The sequence below is a fragment of the Nanorana parkeri genome, unplaced genomic scaffold (assembly GCF_000935625.1).
Source record: "Nanorana parkeri isolate BGI_ZX_2015 unplaced genomic scaffold, ASM93562v1 scaffold81, whole genome shotgun sequence".
Taxonomy (NCBI): domain Eukaryota; kingdom Metazoa; phylum Chordata; class Amphibia; order Anura; family Dicroglossidae; genus Nanorana; species Nanorana parkeri.
The window spans coordinates 334200-334796 of record NW_017306349.1 but is presented as its reverse complement, the minus strand read 5'-3'; the positions used below and the strand labels follow the sequence as shown (position 1 = coordinate 334796).

Sequence of the window (597 nt, the reverse complement as noted above, 5' to 3'; positions counted from 1 at the left end):
AAAAAAGAATAAAAAAAGGACATTAAAAGAAATTAAAAAAAGAATTAAAAAAAGCACATTAGGACCCTTGTCTGTTGATTTATTTGCTAGTTATTATCTTAGGGAAACCTCCCTTTCACTTCCTGTGCCAGAGACACAACAGGAAGTTAGAAGAAAATTACCAAAGTGAGGGAACTTCCCCTCTCAGACGGTTGTCCCCGGGAACTGGTGTCCATATCCTCATCAGAAGGTTCCCGCCTCTGAACACTGATATCTGCCCCCTCTGGGGGTTATTTCATATCACTCACTGGTTGTCACTTCTCGTGGGTTGGTAGTCCCAGTCCACCTCCATCGCCGCAATGTAATGTGTCCAGGTCGCGGGGTTCCGTTTACTGTGAGATCGCGGGTCCACGCGCCCCGGATACTCTGCAATGTCCACCACTGTGGATTCATAATAGTCATCCTCATCCTCGTAGTCTTCCTCGTCATGTACATGGGATCTGGTTTCGGGCGCCCTCGTACATTCCTCCACCCGGACCAAAGACGTCATCTTGCCTGACGAGGGTAAAAATGGATATTTATGTAGAAAACATACAACCAAAAAGTTACAAAGTATTG

The 597-nt window shown here is 45.6% G+C and overlaps 1 protein-coding gene across 1 annotated transcript in view; it reads right to left on the bottom strand.

Moving 5' to 3' along the window:
• Positions 1-215, bottom strand: part of F8 (coagulation factor VIII) — a 26354-nt gene extending 26139 nt beyond the window's left edge. The window contains exon 1 of the mRNA XM_018576955.1: positions 162-215. Coding sequence (XP_018432457.1) covers positions 162-215 — 54 coding nt within the window. The remainder of the gene's footprint in view (positions 1-161) is intronic.
• Positions 216-597: the final 382 nt, after the last annotated feature.